This window comes from Malus sylvestris, chromosome 7 (genome assembly GCF_916048215.2).
Source record: "Malus sylvestris chromosome 7, drMalSylv7.2, whole genome shotgun sequence".
NCBI classification, from domain to species: Eukaryota; Viridiplantae; Streptophyta; class Magnoliopsida; order Rosales; family Rosaceae; genus Malus; species Malus sylvestris.
This window is the reverse complement of record NC_062266.1, coordinates 3,199,017-3,221,835: the sequence shown is the minus strand read 5'-3', so window position 1 is coordinate 3,221,835 and position 22,819 is coordinate 3,199,017. Positions and strand designations below refer to the sequence as shown.

The 22,819-nt window shown below is 38.9% G+C and overlaps 2 protein-coding genes across 4 annotated transcripts; both read right to left on the bottom strand.

Annotated features, from left to right (window-relative positions):
- Positions 1 to 504: 504 nt before the first annotated feature.
- LOC126628988 (protein LNK2-like) lies at positions 505 to 8,098 on the bottom strand. 2 transcript variants are annotated; one of them, XM_050298873.1, is made up of 10 exons: positions 7,748 to 8,097; positions 6,010 to 6,298; positions 5,198 to 5,327; positions 4,347 to 4,477; positions 4,159 to 4,268; positions 3,978 to 4,064; positions 2,753 to 3,472; positions 2,508 to 2,662; positions 1,044 to 1,441; positions 505 to 937 (listed from the first exon to the last, which is right to left on the bottom strand). In XM_050298873.1, the coding sequence occupies exons 1-9, from the start codon at positions 7,769 to 7,771 to the stop codon at positions 1,075 to 1,077; spliced, it is 2,013 nt and encodes a 670-aa protein (XP_050154830.1). In that variant the 5' UTR covers positions 7,772 to 8,097; the 3' UTR covers positions 505 to 937; positions 1,044 to 1,074. The 2 variants fall into 2 exon arrangements, with proteins under 2 accessions (XP_050154830.1, XP_050154829.1); XM_050298872.1 differs by having other exon boundaries at positions 4,159 to 4,477; positions 7,748 to 8,098.
- A 1,350-nt stretch (positions 8,099 to 9,448) lies between these two features.
- On the bottom strand, positions 9,449 to 20,917 carry LOC126630677 (glutamate--cysteine ligase, chloroplastic-like). Of its 2 annotated transcripts, none has more exons than XM_050300830.1 (16): positions 20,728 to 20,917; positions 12,728 to 13,080; positions 12,471 to 12,621; positions 12,192 to 12,299; positions 11,947 to 12,039; positions 11,734 to 11,817; positions 11,548 to 11,616; positions 11,397 to 11,467; positions 11,210 to 11,278; positions 10,815 to 10,908; positions 10,604 to 10,696; positions 10,430 to 10,510; positions 10,145 to 10,237; positions 9,970 to 10,050; positions 9,818 to 9,887; positions 9,449 to 9,703 (listed from the first exon to the last, which is right to left on the bottom strand). In XM_050300830.1, the coding sequence occupies exons 2-16, from the start codon at positions 12,946 to 12,948 to the stop codon at positions 9,615 to 9,617; spliced, it is 1,467 nt and encodes a 488-aa protein (XP_050156787.1). In that variant the 5' UTR covers positions 12,949 to 13,080; positions 20,728 to 20,917; the 3' UTR covers positions 9,449 to 9,614. The 2 variants fall into 2 exon arrangements, with proteins under 2 accessions (XP_050156787.1, XP_050156788.1); XM_050300831.1 differs by having other exon boundaries at positions 12,728 to 13,070.
- Between the last annotated feature and the right edge of the window lie 1,902 nt (positions 20,918 to 22,819).

Here is a 22,819-nt window from a genome sequence, read left to right as displayed (position 1 = left end):
ACTAGGAGTCGATTTGGCAAATTAGAGCTCCAAAAACAACGATTAGTAAATACCAACTTTAATATTTGTCCAACTCATCATTTAATACTAAAAACATCATCACATAATGTTGATACAGTCACCACCGGTGACCTAACGGATGTCTGATAAAAGTTTTAGATCGTTATTTAGAATGTTTTAAAAAGTTGAGATTAATTTGAAATCATTCCAAAAAATTGAGTGGTTATCCATACTTAACTCATTCTAATTTTTTTGAATTTTCTAATGACAGAATGCATATCAGTGTGGGAAGGTAACGGTCACCTTTGTCATTTTTTATATACCAAGATCCCTATAGAAATATCCAAGTCTCCACAAACATTAACAACATTTATCATGCACCCGAGATCATGTGTTTAAATATCATCGCCCAACATCGCTTTATGTCTGTAAAACTAGGTTTTATGGCACTAGTTTATAGTAACATTGTTCAAATTCAACGTTGAGGACTAAATTAACACACGGTTAAAGTTGAAAACGTTGTAAGCGATTTCAATTGTTCATATCTTTACACAGCAATATAAAACATCTACTTTATCCAAGCACATTACGAAAGAATCTCAGATTAACTCGTGATATATTTTCGCAATCTGAACGTATAAATTTCTTACTAGCCGAAGAGGCGGATCCGGAGTGCACCAATAGGCCAATACTAGCTAGACACGTGGCTCCCGCCCTTCGTACATGAAAATATTACTAACAGAGGTCTCAAGTATTGCCTTGAATATGTTTAAGGAAACACACCAGCTAATCTTATGACACTTGACTTTAGTCTTGAAACATGGATATATATATGCACGCAACTAGTTTTACAGAGCAGATTGGTTTACAGGATACTCCCTCCCCATCGGTAATGTTGTCCGAAGGCTGAAGCTCCTCGACCACTAAGACTATATGGCTGACAACGAAAGGAAATCTCCGCGTTATCAGTAAATCCATACAGCCGTGTATGTGAAATGAATTAAATTATTAACAAGCATGGGAGAGATAAAGGAAGGAATTACCCTTGTCGAATTCTGAGGCGCACGCATTTCTTCACAGAGAGGCTTCAACCTCCATAGTTCCACCATCATCCGGACCAGTGCTAGATGCGTTTTCTGAGTTACCCACCAAAGGACTGGTTTTAAACGGGTTCACAGAACTGGGCTCAGGGAATGGGCGACAGCTTTCAGATCCTTGGCGAGGAAAGCACTGCTTGTTCTTCAGACTGTCAGGAAGGCATTCATTTGACAAGTTCACCAAGCCTGCTGTTTTGTGTTCACATGACAACTTGGTAGAAATAGGTGATTCAGATGCGTCAGATTTTTTTCCCGATGAATTCAAGGGTCTATGGAAGAGCAAATGAGCCACAGTTCGATCTATGGGATTGGTCTCTGTTTCCAAATCTGGTATTTTACCAAACCTACAATACCATAGGATTAACAGGAAAGTGAGTGATGATTCACAAAGACGAAATGATTCTTACCCTTGACCCAAATATGAAATTGATCAGTCAGTCCACCACAAATCGATAAAGCAATACAACAGGTCAAACAGACAAAGGCTTTCGAATATAGTCAAGAAGATGTAAACATAAACGGTGATAAAAGAAAAGAACTACATAAGTTTTTCCATTTCCCATTTACTTAAGAGTGGAAAGGAGGTATGAAAATGGTGGAAAATGGATTATATAAGAACAACCAAAGAGGTGGACAGACAGTGAAACATGGGTGTGCAATATTTCGGGACAAACCTGTTAGCACTTTGACGAGGTGAGATTCGATACAACCATTTGCCTACTAATACCCTATTTCTTTATAAATTTTCCTAGAACTGACCTTTCTACCTGGGTTTCTGTACAAGAATCCAGCTGATTAAATGATCCTTTTTGCCCTCACACACCCCCAACCCCCCTTCCTAAATGGAGTGTATTGTTAACATTCCTATATTGCTAGGATTAATACCAAGTGATGAAGGGGAATGATACATGTTATGTTCAAACTAAAATTTTAACAAGTTTAAGACAGTCACGACTCATGTTCATTAGTTTCATGAATTTTATAAGGTTTATAACCTAGGATGACTGTTTCCCTTTTCTTTTCCAATTGTTTATGAGTAAATTTTTGTTCTTTCACAGTTTGGGGAGAATGTGATCACCCAACCCAAAACCAATTTGCAATGTGTGGAGACCCAAATTTTTTTAAGAGAATAGATTTACATCCTACCATATGCATGGACAATTTTTTACAGTTGAAGTCCGTTGGGCATGCCATATATCATGCTAAAATATGAGCATCGAACCCAAAGACAAATATCCATGGGCGGAGAGGCCCAAGATCATTTAAGCATGTATGTTAAACTTCCATTGTCCGACGTGGGACAGGCCGCCTTAAGGACGTAAAATGCATGTAGGTAATCAGCATACAAAGGATAACCACTTGAGCCAAAATGAAAATGTAAAACTATAAAAACAAAGAAAACTCGTTAACCTGTTATGATTATTGATTTCCTCTGCAAAGACTTCACCCTCAACCTTACTACTTTTGTTTGAGCTGCTAGTATCACTAGCATAATGCCTCCGCATTGCACTTTGAGCCAACCGGTACAAGCTATCCCGTATGCAAAGTCTTATTTTGATGTCCAACTGTAAACATTGTTTTTCCATTGTAAGTTGTAACTAAATCTAATTTATTTACCCTACCAGGAGAAGAATCAAATTTGAAATTGAGCATACCTTTGATACAATATATTGAAGCCTGTAAAGTATTGTATCCTCAGCTGAGTGATCATCAATTGCTGCAGAAACAATACTGGAATCATCTTGTTCTACGGTTGAGTTCGGGTCCAGAGAAGGAAGAGTACTTAAGCCTTCAACTTCCAGATCAGCTCTCTCAAAATACTGAATTTGAGTTTCTTGAGGGCCTTTTTGAGTGCTAGACTGATGGGTGCTAGAGATTTGATGACTAAATTGTTGTTGTTGCTTCTGAATGGCAAGCATTGCCTGTAGTTGCTGCCGCCTCCTTAACTTTTCAATTTTCTCTTGAGGAGACATGGTTAGAGGCTTTGCTGAAGTATCTACTGACTTGTTTATAGCATTTGCATTCCCAGAAGAAACTTCACAACCAGAAAACAAATTTTGATGCTTAAATTTCCCAGGTTGAATGTGAGATGACACATGCGTAGATGGATTTGTGAGGTTCCCATACATAGACTGGGCTGCACATTGGTTTGGGATATGCTGGTAGGGTGAGGGCTCAGGTCCTTGAAGCAGTCTCTTCTGCTTGGGACCTGTAGAAGGAGAGGATTCTACCATGAAGCCTTCCAATTGGTTCTCAAAATGTCCACAAGGGGTTCTTGATGAAGGCCAAGTACCATAAAAATCTTGCAATGATTTCTCCTCACTTTTTTCCTCCAACTTTTTACGATACCTCATCAATTTTTTCTGCCTAGAAACCTGCATATATCAAGAGAAAGACACTATTAACCTAATTTGAATGATATGGAAAGTACAAACTATCAAATTGTGTTTGATATTTAATCAGTCAAGGTTTTTCCTTCCTAGATAAAGTTATGGCATCAAAGAAAATGTTCAAAATATTACATAACCATATGAATCCATAGAAGAAAGAGAACATTTCTTTTTAGTTGGATCATTAGAATGATTATGACATTTCTACAATTGATGTTACGCACATCAGACTCTCTGAATCTTAGTTGATGAAATTTTTTACTACACCTCTTTAACAATTTGGTTCTACCTCCCGGCTGAACAGACTTCCATTACGCAACGTTGACACACTGTTTGCATTTTAAAGTGATTTCTTAGTATTCCCCCATCTTAAATGGTATTATATTTTAAGGCATCAGACAGACTACTAACTTTCATAACTTATTTGCCTCATCACAGCACCTTGACATATCAGAACATAAGAGAGAAAAATAGAAGAAAATGGTAGTACCTTATCAGCTGTTTCATTTGGGGAAGAAGAATTTTCAGCATTCAAGGAAGAATTTGTCAGAGTGCTTCTTCCCGTGTCCATATCTGACTGTGAAAGTCAAATACAATTATGAGATCACTTTCTTGATTAGGTGAAAGGCATGAATATGCGATGGACTAATCAAGTTTAGATTAACTCATACCTGTTCCTTTTCCATGGTCTTACTTTTACCTCCAGCATATTCTACATGATCAAGTGCGGCATGTGCATTCTGCAGACCATAACTTGCAGAATAATCCATCTTCCCATAGCCTGGGGTGATTGACTGGTTATCTTTCTGGATATAGTCTGTTTTAATTTCCAAATACTCAGAAGCATTCGTTACTGCACCTGATGTGAAACTTGGTGAGTCTGAAGAAACAGGAAAGGCTTTGATTGGACTGTCAGTTGCATCTCTAGAGGAAGACCACAGCTCGTCAGCATTACCAAGACTTACATTGCCAAATATAGTGTCATCATTGCTGCAAAATCATCAATTGTTTATGAGACTACAGAGTTGGATGGATACCATTAATAGTATTTAAAAAAATGGAAGGTAGAATAAGGTAAGTTATGTAGAGGAATGGAGGGAGGAGTATCATAACCTATTAATATTTCATGGTCTGAAATTTTAAATGTATTTAGTACTTTGTTTTGTAGATGGTGTGCTTCAGTTTGTGAACTAGTACATCAGTGGAAAAGGAAAGATGGGGTACTTGACAGTAAAAACGCCACAACCAGCTGTCATTGAACACACCATTTTTTTTCTTGGGTGTTTGACAATACCACGATGATGGCTTCTTAAACTGCTCCAAGATGGAGACGAATAATAACAAAGAATAAAAGATTTCTATTATACTTCAGTTGAGAAAACTACTGAGAAATAATGATAGCCATGAAACTGTACAATTAGTTTTCCTTTAAATAGTTCTGCAGATCATGCCAGCTAGTCAACTCTGAAAAAAATAAGTATATGGTGCAATTTTTGTAAAATAGCAAAAATAAAATAAAAATAATTTATATCAGAATGTTGTTGAGACTCGATTAAAGGTCGTACCCAGTGCACAAGGCTCCCGCTTTACGCAGGGTCTGGGAGAGGTGAATGTCGGCTAGCCTTACCCCCATTTATGGAGAGGTTGCTCCCAAGTCTCGAACCCGAGACTCGATTAACAAAAAAAAAAAATGATGTCGTCATAAATTACCTAAAAATCCGGTCAAGATCATCAAAACTTCCGATGTTGGCCCATCCGTAGTCAACAATATCACCTTGTTCTTTACCTTCATTTGAATTTTGAAAAATTTCACCATCTTTATCAAGTTGGATTGCCTCAGCTGTTAAAAAGGTAAATATTTTATAAGAAGCACAAAATTTGTTAAAACTAGCAGAAATAAAATGTAAGATGGACAAGAAATTCAGCACTTCTAATTAAACAATCTGAAAACAGAATCAAAAGAAACAATTGAGACAACAATCCACCTCCCCAACACACAACAAATAAAGAACTACTTGTTTATCACGGTGCTATTTAACTTCTTTGTCATTTTTATTAAGACCAAAATCCCACATTTTTTATAGAATATAAGATGAATGGATGAAGTGGAAGAGTGCACCGGGTGTGTAGTGTGACTATCGTATGCCACTAAAGCTGAAGGGAAAATTTTATAGGACGCCAATAAGGTTAGCCATGCTTTATGGCACAGAATGTTAAGGCGGTCAAGCATCAACACGTGCAAAAAATGCGTAACGGATAGAAGGATGGTAAGCAAATGGAGCTGAGATAATGCCTAACCTTTAAATAGGATACAATGAAGCATAACAAATTAACCATAGCCTGAATGAAAACATTGATTTCCATTGTCAACCGGAAATGTACATGGGTTAACTGACACTGGATTATCTATTCCCTCTAACGGTCTTATCCAAACTAAAGATGCTTTATGATTAAAAATAAATAAATAAATAAATCATAACCGTAGGTGATAATTTCAGTTAAGTTGTTGGGTGCTTCAGTACCTATGCAATGCTGTTCACTTTTGGCAACATTAGCTAATGATGAATCTGGCCACGAGTCCATTCCAAATTCAGAGGTAGAAATTCCTTCACTGGTGTCAAAATTAGGACTGCTTTCCAACTTTCTGTCTTGCAAGTCAAACTTGGACCCATGGGTCTTCTGTTCGGTAGGCTTGATGGTGTGAGATTCTTGTTTCCATTCCTTCTTGTTACGACAATCCTCACTTGCCTCGTTGTAAGGCACAATATGATCATCACTCTCACCTGCCTCACTCCATATTATGTTTGCAAGCTGAAAAAAATAAAAAAACGTTAACATTAGCAAGAGGCATGACAAGAACAATATTTAAATAGTATAATTGAAAAGTTGACAAACAAATTATTTAAGAGAGCACTGGAAGTATTAATGACGATTCTCTCAGCTCAGTGGCTTATCACCTCTTGAGATTGCATACATATCAGATATAGAAAGACAACATCGAAAACTGCATGAGGATTAATGTACACTTGTTGGAAAACCACAAATCTTTAAGATTCTGGCACTTTAACAAATTGTACAAGAATTCCACTGGCCAAATAGAATTACCAAACACATCCTAAAAGTTAAAGCCCAAAAGATAAATATCATAACTCAACAAACTGCAGATTCCTAATTTAAATCGAAATAAAAAGCTAACATTATCCAAGCACTCTTGCATGAAAACCATAGCTATTGCATCCACCTTTTTCTCTCAAACATATTGCAATTCTGCAGTTCCAAATTACAGCTTTCATAATTGTCATCATGGTTAGGTATTCTGTAACTTGCACAGAGTGCATAATAGCTTTTGAGATAGTGTGATTTGTAGCTTTCACAACTAAGATTTCACTTTTCTTTTTGGTTACATATACCGCATTTGAAACTTTCCTTACACCTTCTTCACTCTCATATTTTCTAGTTAAAGTATAGAATTAGAGCCTCAAAAACCCACATTTTTCTTAAGAAATCTATATACCCTCAAAGCTCAATGTCACATCTATAATCCCACTCAGTGCATCGTTTCCAAAATTCTTGTTTCTCCAATCTTCAATTCAATATATAGAGTTCTAGTTCAGCTCGATTCTTGTTCTTCGCCTTGATTTCACTACACCAGCACCACGGAACTCTTCCTGCATCATATAAACTCATCTTATCCCCTACTTTTGATGACTATGTGCTCGTATTCGCACATGAATTCAAATTCAAATTGTCGCTCCAAACACCTTAATAACATAACTGACATTCCGTCTGTTCAACAAATAAACCACCTCCTGAAATGTTCATCCTTGGACTCACTCCACTGTTCTTCAATCGTTTTACACAAATATATGCGAATACCTAATCAACTTTTTTTTCGCAAGATTTTCATAAATTCATATCACTAATAATCATTTGTTCACCTCTGTTTCTCATTTGCTAGATTGTAACAAAAAAAGTCAATTACTATAACAAAAATTCAAGAAAATATAACTATGTAACCGTCGTTTTTGGCACCAAATTGTTCGCCAAAAAGCACATAAATTCACCTAAAATACAACAACAGCAAAGGAAATTCATATCTTTTATCTCAAAAACTCGAAAAAAAAAATCATTTCACATTAACACAAAAAATATAAATTTAAAATCTTATTACTTAATAAGGTCGGTCGTACCCAGTGCATTATTACTTAATAATGCAAAAAAAATTAAATTAAATTAAATTAAGAAGAAGAAACTGTATACCTCCTCGTCGTTCCAATCAAACATCTCTGAAGAAGCCACAGTTAATCGCAAAACCGAAACCGGAGTCAGATCGACGCACACAGTCTGGTCTACACATCGCCAAGAAACTTCACACTGTCACCATCCAACAAACCTTCCAACGCGCCCCCAGAGCGAGAGAGAGAGAGAGAGAGAGAGTGAAAGAGCAAAAGCACGGCCACTCAGAGCTAGAGGGAGAGGGAGAGAGGGAGAGAGGGAGAGAGGGAGAGAGCGAGAGAGGAGGGAGAGAGGTTTCGAGGGTGTGGGAGAGAAGAGAAGAGTTTGGCTTGTGCCGGGGAAGGAGGGCGGGTGGGGCCCAAGTCACGTGAACCGGTGAAACTTGGGACACGAGTGATGAGAAACGTATCTAAACTCGTGGTCAGAGAGAGGGGTGATCTAATGCTGCGACCTGATTGGCTAGAGGACTTCTCGGGGTCCGGTTTTACATTTGCATTTCGGACAAATTCCATTTGCATTTGCATTTCGGTGCCCTTTTTAAAATTATTTTAATTTGGTGTGGGTCGCGCTTGAGGTGCTTTGTGGTGGGCGCTGGGTCTGGACGTCGCTTTCGAAGGTTGGGCTGGATTGAACCGAAGCCACTATGTTTGTCCACGGCTCCTTGGATCCGGCGTGAGTGGGGTGGGTCAGTGCGGGTTGTCATCCTAACTTTTGGTTAATATTACTATTTTTAGAAACACTCATCTCTTTTTTGTCAATTTAGGGCTCGTTCGAAAGTATTTTGAAATAACTGGAAGAGTTTTTAGAAAAATTAATTTATAGGTTTCAAAAGCATTTGAAGTGCTTTTGCAAGAATTACCAGTTATGTGCTTATTTCAGGAATCACTTCAAGTGTTTTTTTTCAGGATTTACTTGCATTTTTACTAAAGATTGATTCCAAAATCATTTTCACCAAAAGCGTTTTCAGTTATTTCAAAGTTACTTTCAAATGAGCTCTTAGACTTCTCACTTTGCGAGGATACAAATTCTCTTGCAATTAATATATCGTTTTAGATATAGCTGCCACTTTTTTTTTTTTAATTTTTTGATTTTTAATTTTATAAATTTCAATTTAAGTCAATTATAGTTTTATAATTGCAAAAATATAATTTCAGCTCTCAAGTGGACAACATATTGTTTTTTTTATTTTTATTCCTCCTCTTTCACTAGTTCACTTCGTACATTTTGTTTTGTTTAAATTTAATGGTTTGGGGAGGGGGAAGATTAAAGTGGGGATATTAGGTAATTATAAAAATTCAAGGGGTTAACTCGCCATAATTAAAATTTAGAAATTTTTTTGCCAATTATAGAAGTTCAGGGAGATAACCGCTAAAATTAAAATTTAAGAAAATATTGACAGCTCTTTATAAATTCGGGAGAAAATCGACAAATGCTTAATATTTTATTACTTTAAACAAAGATACTTTTTCATATTTTGTTTTGTACCTATTCCTAAACCGCATTAAAGCATATGAAAAGAGAGTTAAAAAAAGCGGTGCAAAGGCATCTTTGCTGCAGGTGCATGACATAAGATGGGTTTTTTTATTTATTTAAAATTGAATATAAACGATATTTGACGAAAATTGATCGCACGATGTACGATGAACATATGTGATTGGAGGACCCCCGATCCTCGCAACGAAGAATCGCTCAAACCAAAGAGCTTAACCAGAGAGATAAACATGCTTGAACACACAAGTCCAACATAATTTGTTTCGGAAAATGTTATAACAAATAGGTGGATGCAACGAAGGCAAATTTCGGCCCTTTGCCGGAATCATCCTTGGAACACAAGAAAATTTGCAAGGTTTACATACAAAGATGAAATATCCCAGCAAAGTGCCTTGCCTGATCAGTATCGTAGCTCCTCGAAGACGGGGTCTATATTTTGCCCCCATTCCCCATAATACAGCTGCAACAGCTTCTCAGCCGGTGCTACACCTGCAATACATAATTTAAGGTTCAACGTAAACACACAATTTCCGCCAAAAAGAAAACAAAACACCAAACGCTGAATAATGGAAAATCAGCTTAGCTTAGCTCCCGATTGCATACCAGTTCTCGCCACCTCCACCACCCCATCCAAAAATCCCGATTCATTCAAGCCTCTTCTTTCCAGGCCATCCTGCACAAGAATAGACGGATCCTATGAACCAGCTGCGCACGCGCACAAGCACACTTAAAGCAGTAAGAGAAGTCTAATCTACCTTGGCAAACTTCACCACATTTTCGGCAACATGCTGCAGCAGTCCTCCACGAAATGGCGTCTTTAGACCAGTTTTGGGGACCTGCTAAATTGTAATTTTACAATCAGATTTGGGAACTTAACCGTTGTACAAGAACGCAGAAGAATGAGCTTTGTTTTGAAGCGTTTGACATCACCTTATCTCTCAGCATCTGTCTTTCTTCGGTGGTCCAATCAGCTATCATGTCCAGCACATTTTGCAGGGAAACTTCATCATACAATAAACCAGTCTGGGATTTTAAAGAAAGTCACAGGGTACGTAAGAGCCACAAAGACATAATTGAAATACCGGTAGATACAAAAGTTATAATATTTGTTACATCTGTTATCAGAAAATAACGTTCAAACTCCTTTGGCTGCTTAGATATAGTTAAGAAGAACAAATGAACTAGTTTGATATGAGGAATCGAAATGCATATTACCCAAAATGCTGGCAAACCACAAAATGTCTTCCAAGGCCCTGAACCAGCGCCCCTCATCTCCAAGTACTTCCTCAGCCTAACCTGAATGGGAAAAAAAAACGGATAATTAGGCAATAACATCAAAGAAGCAAAAACAAATAATTAGATTGTTGACGCACGTATGATGAAATGAACCTCAGGATATATTGTTCCCAAATGCATCTCCCAATCACTTATGGTTGGAATAACTTCACCCGGAATGCAACAACGCTTTCCTGCCATAAACTCCTGCGGGAATATAGCCATACTATGTCGTTAACAAAACAGTAGCTTGGCACAGAGAGCTTGCAACTACAGAAGAAAGCCTCAAATTACAAGACTAGCTATGAAAAGGATAGATGGAAACCCGGAAGGTCATGTCAGTACAGTCAAAATAGTTCTTGTTCCGGTAGACAAAGTACATGGGAATATCAAGAGCATAATCAACATAGCGCTCAAACCTGCACAAGAAAATAAGATAAAATCGACTAGATATATTCGAAGGTTTGTACAACTATGAAAGAAAAATCAGCATTTGATAAACATGGACCACAGAACAACAATGCCAAACCGAACAGAACAAATACCAAACACATCAAATTTAACTGCATAACAAACAATGAAAAAATAATAAGTGTATTAGGCAAAAAAGGAGACCAGAGCTATCTGTTCTGAAAGACATTGGATTATTTATGCACAAGCTTACAAAGTTTCAGAGGAAAACAGCAAGAACTTCTTTCATAAGTATAAAGAAGATCTTACCCAAAGGAGTCATGAAAAACAAAAGGAAGCATGCCTGTACGATCCTTGTCCACATCAGTATAAATTTCACTGTAACAAGAAGTCGAAGAATCAATACAGATGCCATGTATCGACCAAATAATAACAACTCCACTAAAAAGAGAAATAATAGAATGCATTAGACCAGAACAAAACAGAATACAGAAACCTTCTCATGCAAAGAAAACCACTTGGCTTTCCTTCAGTGAAAGGTGAATTTGCAAATAGAGCTGTTGCAATCTGTTTCATTTGTTGAAAGGTTCATGGACATCTGAAAATAAACAAATTTTACACCAAAAACAAGGGATCATAATCCTCACAGGCTGCAAAGCGAGACTAGCACGGAGTTTCCTTATCATATCTGTTTCCGAACTGAAGTCCAGATTAACCTAGAAAAAATGAACAATGATGGTGCTCACGAGTTTAAAAGATCTTCCGTGACCAAATGAATCACGTTGCGAGTATTCATAGCAAGAACCTCCTTTGATTAGTACAAATCGTTATACCTGTACACTACAAGTCCTGAACATTGAATCAATTCCTCGCGAGCCAACTTTGGGCATGTAATTTAGAAAAACTTGATATCTTTCCTGAGCCAAAACACATGATCAGAAGAAGTTATAACAACTTTCAGCAGTCAACAAGGCATGTTTCAACATTTGCTATCTCAATATAAGAATCGAAAATGCATCTCCATAAGGTTGAATGGAGGATTATACCTTGGGCATCAAAGGTATGTCTTTAATCTCCCATTTAGGCTGATAACCAATATCAAGTAATCCAATTCCTATTTCCTTTAGAACCGATTGAACCTAGTAAAAAATGAACATAAAAAACAAGTTAACATCCAAGAGGAAGGAGAAAACAGAGAACATTCTGGAAGTGGCCTTTAACTAAAAACGATTTATGAATAGATTGTGGCATAGTTGCACATGAATTCCAAAGTACAAACATCTTTACTGACCTGATAAAGGTGTGAATCAACTTCAGCATGAATTTGATGCAGAGTTTCAAGGGGTGCACCGCTATGCTCGAACTGACCTCCAGGCTCCAGCGCTATGCTTTGGTTACCCTACCCAGCATTGTCACATTTTATTTTCATAAAAATCATGATAATGGCAAGAGTTTCTTGATAACTGATTAAACATATTGAGTCATACGAGAATGCACAAATTACAGGGAAATAATGGAAGTTAAACATAAAATGAACACAAATTACAGGCGAATTTAAGCAATATTATACCTGTTTAAGTGCAATAACGTTGTCACCTTCAAAATTTTTATCCCAACCAAATCTCTCAGCAATCCCATTAAGCAACTCAGCTATTTGTTCATACTTCATTGGACGTAAAGTTTTTAGGTCAAACCCAAACCTCTCATGTTCAATCCCAATCCTAAAGAAGGAATCATGATCAAGTTTACAAAAATTAGCACAAGCTATCCAAAAAACTGAGTATACAAAGCATGGTTAAAATAATGCAATAATATAGTATAAATTACCTCCAATTTTCCTTAGGCTTGCATCCAGATGCAAAGTAGCCTATGAGATCCTCCTTGGTCAGTGGATCTGTTGAAACTGCAGCTGCTTCTGAGGGAGGCCTTGCATTAACGATCACGCTACCCCATCGTTTCTGGCCTTCGTCTAAGTTGCCTGCTACATGCAAAATCTGTGTCTTCCTAGCAGCATAATATAGTGAAGCTGTCTGTGAAATGAGTGCCATGGCTGCTCACAACAACAAGTTGCTAACCTCTTTGATCTTTCTTGATCAGCAAGTTCTGAACTTCAACTTCAAGGATTATATTTTTTTCCTTTCCAGAACAAGTTGTATTTACAGCCACGATCCTACAGGAATCTTAACAGACGTATAATCATAAGGAAATCATAATACATATATATCTTGTACCGAAACTAATTAAAAACTGTGAAAACCAAATATAATTATGGTAACCTGGGAGAACAAAGTGCGTTCGATGCAACACTCTAACTAGAGAGAGATTTTTTAACCATTTTGATTTTAGGCATTACACACTTCCATTTCCTCTTAATACAAAACTTGATTAAAAAGAAAGTCCACAAACCACTTCTTTATTTAAGTCATTGTATGAATGGGGGCATTCTCAAACAACAAAGTTACAATTAAAGAACTAAAAAATTTACTGAACAAAACACTTATATATTAATCCATAAAGTTTTTCATACAAAATACTTAGAATCATTGTTGTTGAAGTCAGTCATATTGATACTAAGAGAAATGCTAAGGAGACTCTCAAAGTGGGACTCTCCGCCACCTCATGTTTTTGCCACAATGTTTAATAATGTTGGTATGAGGATTGTCCTAAAAACATGAGGTGGCGGAGAGTCCATGGAGAGACTTTTAGAAGAGTCTCCTTAGCATTTCCCTTGATACCAATTAACATATAGGGTTTAATTTGTATTTTAATTAGGGTTGGTCATTAGGATGCAAAACTGTACAATTTTTTTGCACAAAAGGGACAAAAAATGAGTGGGGGCATCCACCCCCTCTAGGCTTATAGTGGCTCCATCCATGGACGTTAGGCAGCTGTTAACCGCCCGGATTAGTTCCGGGGCGTTTGAAAATTAAGAAAGTGTGCTTATACCCGCTTAGGCATCCGCCTAGCCCACCTAAACCCGCCTAGGTCGTGACTCTTACTTAGACAGAAAATCGATAACTTTCATTTTGTATTTTATTTTTTCAATAAAATGTAAGAGACTTATTGAATATTAGGATGAAAACTCATTATATGTTTGTTCTCCATGTTTAAATATGTTCTAATACTTTATAATATATATGTCATTTTATTTTGCAATTGATGTTTACAATTATTTTTCTTTAAGTATAAATAGGCATTTATATGTATGAAGATTGATGGAAAGATATAGAGATGGGAAAAAGGATTTACACATGGTCTTTATAGATTTGGAAAAAGCGTATGATAGGGTCCCAAGAGACATTCTTTGGAGGATTTTAGAGAAGAAAGGAGTACGAGTAGCATATATCTAAGCTATAAAGGATATGTATGAAGGAGCAAAGACTGCCGTAAGAACTCATGAAGGACAAACCGAAAGCTTTCCCATAACTGTAGGATTACATCAAGGCTCATCCTTAAGTCCTTACCTTTTTGCGTTGGTAATGGATGAGTTAACAGGACATATTCAAGATGATATTCCTTGGTGTATGCTTTTCGCAGACGATATAGTGTTGATAGATGAAACTCAGGAAGGGGTAAATGCAAAGCTTAACCTTTGGAGAGAAGTGTTAGAATCTAAAGGTCTTCGCCTAAGCCGATCAAAGACAGAATATATGGAGTGCAAGTTCAGTGCAAATGGAGGCCAAAATGAGTTAGGGGTGAGGATCGGAGATCAAGAAATACCAAAGAGCGACCGTTTTCGTTACCTAGGATCTATCTATCTTGCAAAAGAACGGAGAATTAGATGGAGATCTCAACCATAGAATACAAGCTGAATGGATGAAGTGGAAGAGTGCATCTGGTGTGTTGTGTGACCGCCATATGCCACTGAAGCTCAAGGAAAAATTTTATAGGACGGCAATAAGGCCGGCGATGCTGTATGGCACAGAATGTTGGGCGGTGAAGCATCAACACGTACACAAAATGGGTGTAGCGGAGATGAGGATGCTTCGTTGGATGTGTGGGCACACGAGAAAGGATAAGATTAGGAATGAGGATATCCGGGGTAAAGTAGGAGTAGCCGAAATTGAAGGAAAGATGAGAGAAAATCGGTTACGGTGGTTTGGACATGTGCAAAGAAGGCCTACTGACGCTCCGATTAGAAGATGCGACTATGGGACAGAGGTTCAGGGCCGAAGGGGTAGAGGAAGACCTAGGAAAACTTTGGAAGAGACTCTAAGAAAAGACTTAGAGTACTTGGATCTAACGAAGGACATGACACAGGACCGAGCACAATGGCGTTCTAAGATTCATATAGCCGATCCTACTCAGTGACTTGGATTTTCCAAGTCTCCAACCGAGAAGTTTTCCTCACTCGGAAAATTAAGGGAACACTACCCCAACCTACATGCTCCACTCAGAAAGCTTCAACATACAAGCTTCAACAAAAGAAAATTCAAAGAACTTAGCGAAGAAGGCTTTGGTGTATTTAACACAATATGTTGAAATGAAGGAAAACTTATTTATTGATATCCCCGATAAGCTACAAATATGTACATATACATGAGTCAAAATAAACAAACAAGATGGAGCCTTCACAAAGGTTGCTTAGGAGAAGTCTCAGCAGTCGGTAGAGCCCCAGAAAGAGAAGGCATCGAAGGGGGATCATTCGGAGCCTCAGTACTGGACAGAACCCTAGAAGGAGGAGGCATCAGAGGTTGATCATTTGGAGCTTCATTACGCGGTACAGCCCCAGAAGACGAAGGCAATAAATGCCTTTGGAACAAACCCACAAATCTCTGATGATCAAGTAAAACCTGACCATCAGTTTCCTTCATCTGGTCAAGCTTCCTCTTCATGTTTGTAGCATAGTCATGTGCGAGCCGGTGCAACTGTTTATTCTCATGCTTGAGCCCTCTAATCTCCTGTTTGAGACTCATCACTTCGGCCGCTAATGATTCAACTTGGCGGGTTCGAGCAAATAGGCGTTGGGCCATATTAGACACAGAACCTGCACACTGAACACTGAGAGCCAGCGAATCCTTAACAGCTAACTCATCAGACCGTTTGGAAAGTAGTTTGTTATCTTTGGGAGTGAGAAGGTTCCTGGCCACCACCGCAGCGGTCATATCATTCTTCATCACGGAATCCCCAACGGTAAGAGGACCAGTAGGGGAGACGAAGGATGGGCGCCATATGTTGTCTGGAGAAGGCGGGGCTGCCTCTTCAACAAGGTTCAAGTCAAAACGACGGTCGGAGGGGCCAGACATTTTCAAAGGTGTTGAAGAGAGAAGAAGTCGGACAAATCAAGATCTTAGAAGTGCAAGAATGGAGCTTCTACTGGTGGAGATTCAAGTGTGCTTTGGAACTTAATGCCAGCCTCTATAAAAAGCTGCACTCGACGGAGCTTCAGACATCGAAGAGACGCCTGCTCAGAAATCGAAGAGGCGTTTGCTTTCTCAAAAGCTGGGCTGCTTAGAGACCACAAGGGTGATCTCATAAATCGAAGAGGTGTTTGCTTTCTCAAAAGTTGAGCTGCTCAAAGACCATGAAAGCCGATCTCAGAAATCGAAGAGGCGCTCGCTTTCTCAAAAGTTGGGCTCCTCAGAGACCACGAGGGCCGATCTTAGAAATCGAAGAGGCACCTACTTTTCCAGCCTTATCAGCACCTGTCACACGCACACTCAGCTTTGCGGAAATTATGGGTATTCTGTCGAAGACTTCTAGGGAAGTAGAAAACACATGAATCTTACTGTCCAATCACCCACTTCCCACACACAACAATAGCTCATGGGTACCACAGATAACTTTGCCAAAGTTCTCTGCCAAAGTTGAGCACGTGAAGCTTGCAGCTCCCACTACATCGCTCTGACCAAGAAGGGTAAAAGAATAGCAAAGAAACAGCACTAACAAAGTTTAGACCCATAAATTTTGAAGGTCTAGCTACCATATTATTACCCACAAGGGTAAAAGGAACAGTACCACTGCTGGATAATTGGAAAGTCCCTGTGTGTCAACCTCTGTGCCTCGTGGCAAGGTAGACTAGCAAACATGCCCAACCTTTACTCACATTCGAGAAAACACTCCCAATAAGATTGCTTGCTCCAAAATCGAAGAGGCACCGTCCTCCGAATCTCGAGAGCTAGACTCCCAACATGACTACTTTCTCAAAAATCGAAGAGAGGGTAAAGGAACAGTACCATTGCTGGATAATTGGAAAGTCCCTGTGTGTCAACCTCTGTGCTTCGTGGCAAGGTAGACTAGCAAACATGCCCAACCTTTACTCACATTCGAGAAAACACTTCCAACAAGATTGCTTGCTCCAAAATCGAAGAGGCACCGCCCTCCGAATCTCGAGAGCCAGACTCCCAACATGATTACTTTCTCAAAAATCGAAGAGACACTGCTCCCCGAATCTCGAGAGCCAGACCCCCAGCATGATTGCTTTCTCAAAAATCGAAGAGGCATCGTTCTCCGAATCAATCGAAGAGACGCTCGCTTTCTCAAAAGCTGGGCTGCTTAGAGATCACGAGGGCCGATCTCAGAAATCGAAGAGGCACCTACTTTTCTAGCCTTGTCAGCACCTGTCACACGCACACTCAGCTTTGCGGAAATTATGGGCATTCTGTCGAAGACTTCTGGTGAAGTCGAAAGCACATGAATCTTACTGTTCAATCACCCACTTCCCACACGCAACAATAGCTCATGGGTACCACAGATAACTTTGCCAAAGTCTCTGCCAAAGTTGAGCACGTGAAGCTTGCAGCTCCCACTACATCGCTCTGACCAAGAAAGGTAAAAGAATAGCAAAGAAACAGCACTAACAAAGTTTAGACACATAAATTTTGAAGGTCTAGCTACCATATTATTACCCACAAGGGTAAAGGAACAGTACCACTGCTGGATAATTGGAAAGTCCCTGTGTGTCAACCTCTGTGCCTCGTGGCAAGGTAGACTAGCAAACATGCCCAACCTTTACTCACATCCGAGAAAACACTCCCAACAAGATTGCTTACTAAAAAAATCGAAGAGGCACCGCCCTCCGAATCTCGAGAGCCAGACTCCCAACATGATTACTTTCTCAAAAATCGAAGAGACACTGCTCCCCGAATCTCGAGAGCCAGACCCCCAGCATGATTGCTTTCTCAAAAATCGAAGAAGCATCGTTCTCCGAATCTCGAGAGCCAGATACCACATACCACTTTTTCAAAGTGCTCTGACAGAGTTAAAACATGTGAAGCTGGCAGCTCCTACTACCGTGCTATGACCAAGCAGGGTAAAGGAATAGCATTACTACTTGTTGTTAGGGAGACTCCTATATATGTCGACCTCCATCCCCAACGGACAGGCAGACCTGCAAAAATGCTTAACCCTTCCTCATATCTGAGAGGGCACTCCCAACGAAGCCTTTCGAAATATTCAGCTTTTTTTCCCCCCGATAATACCCCTGCAAACAAGCTATACTAGAGCAAGAATATCTCATATCATCAGGGTTAAAAGCAAGAGTATCCCATATCATGCTTTTTCCCTGTCTTTTCCTTTGGCCTTGTTTTTACCTGCAAGACAAGGAGAAAGAGAGCAATCAGTCAGCACTTGAAATCAAGCTCCCAACCACGAACTGACTGCCTGGAACCCCTTACCTGATTACTTACCTGGCATTGCTCTCGAGTACTCATCTTCAACATCTTATGTTTCCAGGGAAGATACCGCATCTGCTTGAGGAACAGATAGGGCAAGTGCGAAGGATACAAGGAAGCATGTGGAGACAAGCGTAACAGCACACGTGCCTATACATCCATTACTCTGTCAAAAGAAAAAGTATCCCATATCAGCAGGGTCGAACGTACTCTAGATTTGATGGACTTGTTTTGACCCTCAAATTCTTCAGTCGGCCTTATACTCTGGAGGAAACCAGAAAACCCTCCAGCTCAGTTCAAGAATAAGCCTGTGGAAAGTTACTTCTTCAAAAGCAAAAGTATCCCATATCATCTCTTCTCATTTTTCTTCTCTTTATCCTTCATGCTGCTGCAAGATGGGGAGAAGGTGAATAATCAGCCGGAGCTCTGATTGCTTACCTTGTCTGTCACCTCTTTCAGCAGATCCCCTAGCTCGGCGACTTGGGGGACTCCTACTACATGGTTTGTATCGCGCTTGACCAAGCCTGAAACTACAAGTAAGCTTCAAGTGAAATTGATACATTACCTTGTGCATCTCCACCAGTTAAAGATACCACCCCTGGATGGAGGAAGAGTACTTCCAGAGAAGCTGCCACATCTACCTATGAGACAGATAAGGCAAGTCAAGATGATACCACACTCCGATACTTAGAAGTTTCGTGATTACGAGATCATTCTCCCACAATATTTCCTAATGTCATTTGTACTCTAATGTCATTTGTACTAAATCATTCACTTGTACTCACTAAAGGAGAGCTTAAACCTATGTACTTGTGTAAACCCTTCACAATTAATGAGAACTCTTCTATTCCGTGGACGTAGCCAATCTGGGTGAACCACGTACATCTTGTGTTTGCTTTCCTATCTCTATCCATTTATATACTTATCCACACTAATGATCGGAGCAATCTAGCGAAGATCATAAAAAGCGACCGTTTTCGCTACCTAGGATCTATCTTGCAAGAGAACGGAGAATTAGATGGAGATCTCAACTATAGAATACGAGCTGGATGGATGAAGTGTAAGAGTGCATCCGGCGTGTTGTGTGACTGTCGTAGGCCACTGAAGCTCAAGGGAAAATTTTATAGGACGGCAATAAGGCCAGCGATGTTCTATGGCACAGAATGTTGGGCGGTGAAACATCAACACGTACACAAAATGGGTGTAGCGGAGATGAGGATGCTCCGTGGGATGTGTGGGCACACGAGAAAGGATAAGATTGAGAATGAGGATATCCGAGGTAAAGTAGGAGTAGCCGAAATTGAAGGAAAGATGAGAGAAAATCGGTTCCGGTGATTTGGACATGTGCAAAGAAGGCCGACTGACGCTCCGGTTCGAAGATGTGACTACGGGACAGAGGTTCAGGGCCAAAGGGGTAGAGGAAGACCTAGGAAAACTTTGGAAGAGACTCTAAGAAAAGGCTTAGAGTACTTGGATCTAACGGAGGACATGACACAAAACCGAGCGCAATGGCGTTCTAGGATTCATATAGCCGACCCCACTTAGTGGGAAAAGGCTTTGTTGTTGTTGTTGTTGTATAAATAGGCATTTATATGCACAACGTATTATAAAGTTACTTAAATCTGCCTCGGTTGCTTAGACCCTTGCCTAGCCACTAGGCCTCAGCCCGCCGCCCGACTAGCGCCTCACGTCTTTTAGAACCTTGATTTACGTATTGCATATATAACCACCAAATTTCATGTCAATTTCCTAAAATATGGGATTTTCCCGCCATAAATTGAACAATTCAATGAGAACTATCTCAATTCCGAGTTTTTGGTGCTGAAATTCAACGCATCAGTTAAACAAAAAACCCAAAAGTTCCAACCAAAAAGAAACCATTTGCTGAAAGCTCAGAAGCAATCACAGCACCATGGCTGATGCTTTAAAACCCTAAGGGTCCGTTTGGTGGGCTGGAAGGGATTGAGCCTTGGAGATAAGATTGGATGGGCAGTGATTTGTAAGACATGACTTGTAACTCATGTATAAAAATATGTTAGATAACCCATTATATTATGAACTCATAACCCATCATGTGCTATCCTTATCACGTTTGACACAACATATAACGGACTATATTCAAATCTATTTTAATTTATGAGATAGGAAGTAACATCCAATCGGAGGACAATAAAATTAACGGAAGGAAAAGCTGAGAGAGAACACTTGAATCACCTGAAATTAGAAAAGCCAGTGAAGCGTTTGCATCCTTAAGTCTCCCACCCAGATCGCCCCCTGAGCTTCACATGCACCTCACGGGGCCTTTTCCCTTTTAAAGCAACCCTTTCCCTCTCCTTTCCGTTCCCAGAAGCCAGCCCCCTCTCTCTCTCCCTCCCTTTTTCATTTCCCCGTTGCTTCCCCTCTATTTCAGAAGCCTCCTTTACTTTTTCTTAAGTATAAAATTTACTCATAATATGTTTTGGGTGTGCTATCTATATATCTTTTTTTATTTCTTCTATATTTTTTGTTAATTTTTGTCCTTTGATCTTTTTCAATTCATCCGATCCGACGGTCAAAAATTAAAAGGGTGTGAGAGAAGTAAAAATGGATGTGTGAATATCACATCGCTGTACTTTTCATTTGGCTTGAAGTTGTTCTAATTAAAAAATTAAAATTTGTTTTTTTATATAAAAAATAAATTAGTGACTGCATCACGGCAGTCCATATTTTTGAGAGTCGAGAAGATTTACAGAGACTCCTCCCAAACCACAATCGTACGATTCAATAACGTCAAAAATCAAACCCAAAATATACCGTGTAGAATGTAGGGCCTAGAATTTGTCTTTTGGCATGAGGGATGCTTTACAATGACTTACCTGGTGTGCCTTTTCGGAAAGGGATCTTACAGGTCTCTTCCTCCTAATCCACTAAATTAAGGGATTTGGATTGATAAAATTTGATATAACGGCTAAAGTTATTATAACTTTTTAAAATAGATCCCTGTTTGCAACCGTTGTATCAACAGTCTGGATTCTCGAACTTGATGAATTATGGAGAAGGAATCCGGAGAGGATCCCTTTCCTGCCTTTTCCATCATTCTTTATTCAATAAACTTTATTTATTTCTTCTCAACTAATATTAATCTCTAGTTTGCAAAAAATGCCTTCTCACTTTTCTTTTCTCTTCTTTTACATTGCAAGGAATACACTTTCCAGATTCTATACAGCTAATGAATTTTCATATAAGCATTAGCGGATCAAGAATCCGAACCTCGAGGATTCTATTGTAAAATAAAAAAATTTACTTTCAACCAGAAATCGACAAAACTATGTTACGCACATGTCAACAAATACGATATATGCCTAAGTAATCTAATAAGTGATATTGAGTGTCATCAATACAATCTATCGAGATATTGTCTAGTAGGCATTACTTCAAACACTTAATAGACACAAAAGAAACTCGTACAAAACATTTAGAGTGTCCTAAAAAATCCTTAACATATATAATTTTCAGACTCTAAATAATCTAATGTTCTAAAAAATGGCCTAGGCGGTGGTGATCCGAGGCGTTTTCTTGCAAATCGGTTGGAAAAATTGGCTGGGCTCTAGGCAGGCTAGGCGGTGCTAGGCGGCTAGAAAGTTTTGTTTTTATTTTTTTTTTTGAAATTAAAAAATAAAAAAAATCCTATCTACATTAATATATTTCATTATTTTCCTCTTATTTTGCATTTTATGTGGTTTTAAATTGTGAACTTATTATACATGTGTCATCCTACAATACTCCTTACTATGGTTATATGACATATATGCTTAATATGTTTTAAAATTTTAGACTTGTTGGATACTCTTTTTGCATTTTATTATTCTTTTATTATCTTATCCATGTATTTCATACAAGTTTAATTTTTTATAAGTGTCAATATATGCACTTATTTACAAGATATACAAGAAATTTACCTAAATCCGTCTAGACGCCCGTCTAGCTGCCTATGCTCTAGGCGCAAGTCCGTTGCCCAATTAGTGCCTAGCGTTTTTTAGAACCTTGAAATAATCATGAAACCACCTTAGCCCCAATATACATTCGTGTGATAAAGGCCATGTACATTATATTATGGGTAAATCGCCAAAATGGTCCCTGAGATTTGCATAACTCATCACTTTAGTCCCAGAGATTCCTAATCGATAATAGTGGTCCCTGAGATTGTCCACCGTCCATCATTTTGGTCATTCCGTTATAAACTCTGTTAAGTGTCCCGGAGCTCTTGGCCGGAAGTTTGAGCAATTTTCAAAGCTTCGTAACTCAATCGTTTATTAACCAAATTCGA